General features: G+C 54.5%; 1 protein-coding gene across 1 annotated transcript; it reads left to right on the forward strand.

The window, feature by feature from the left end:
* The first annotated feature begins 343 nt into the window (after positions 1–343).
* LOC136515630 (uncharacterized) lies at positions 344–763 on the forward strand. Its single transcript, XM_066509163.1, has one exon. It carries the CDS (start codon positions 344–346, stop codon positions 761–763), a length of 420 nt encoding a protein of 139 aa, XP_066365260.1.
* The last annotated feature ends 399 nt before the right edge of the window (positions 764–1,162 follow it).

Below are 1,162 nucleotides of genomic sequence, written 5' to 3' on the forward strand. Positions count from 1 at the left end.
GGCGATCAAATCCCAGGTGCTGGCTGACTTCATCACGAAGTGGACCGAAGTCTAGATGCCATCAGCAGTCGTCAATCAAGAGTACTGGACGATGTACTTCGATGAATCACTGATGAAAAAGGGCACCGACGCAGGACTAGTCTTCGTATCACCCCTCGGGGTCCACATGAGGTACATGGTTCTGCTCCATTTCCCCTCATCAAACAATATCGCAGAATATGAAGCGCTCATCAGTGGCCTATGAATCGCCATTGAGCTAGGCATCCGATGCCTTGATGTCAGGGGCAATTCCCAGCTAGTCGTCGACCAGGTTATGAAGGAGTCAAGCTGCCACGACACCAAGATGGTGGCATATTGCCAAGAAGTCCAACGACTAGAGGATAGATTTGACGGCCTCGAGCTCAATCACATCCCAAGGCGCCTCAACGAAGCAGCCGACGCGCTCGCGAAAGCAGCGTCCGATCGAGAGCCAGTTCCAGTGGGTGTCTTTGCCAGTGATCAACACAAGCCCTCAGTGCGCTATGTGGGGTCGGAACAGGCCAAAGATGGCCCATCTGATCCGGCCCTGAGGGCCGACCCACCAACTATTCTACTCGACCCCGAGGTCATGGAGCTTGAAGAGGGACCAGTAGCAGAGCCCGACCCTCTCAATGACTGGAGAACACTTTACCTTGACTACCTCCTCCACGACACACTACCGGCAGATAAGACAAGCCCGACGGCTCGCATGCCGCGCCAAGTCCTTCATTCTTGTAGAGGGTGAACTCTACAAACGGAGCCACATTGGGATCCTGTAGCTCTGCATCCCTAGCGAACAGGGAAGACTTCTACTGAGCGACATCCACGGCGGGGTCTGTGGTCATCATGCTGCGATGAGGACCTTGGTTGGAAATGCATTCCGACAGGGCTTCTACTGGCCCACCGTAGTAGCCGACGCCAAGCAAATTGTACGCACCTGCGAAGGGTGTCAGTACTACGCTCGGGAGATTCACCTTTCGGCCTAGGCGCTCCAGATGATCGCCATCACGTGGCCCTTCGTGGTCTGGGGGCTCGACCTAGTTGGGCCACTCAAAAAAGTGCCTGGGGGCTTCACCCATCTACTTGTCACCATAGACAAGTTTACAAAATGGATTGAAGCTCGACCGATCTCCACGATCAAATC

This window comes from Miscanthus floridulus, chromosome 17, assembly GCF_019320115.1.
Source record: "Miscanthus floridulus cultivar M001 chromosome 17, ASM1932011v1, whole genome shotgun sequence".
In the NCBI taxonomy this organism is placed as follows: Eukaryota; Viridiplantae; Streptophyta; class Magnoliopsida; order Poales; family Poaceae; genus Miscanthus; species Miscanthus floridulus.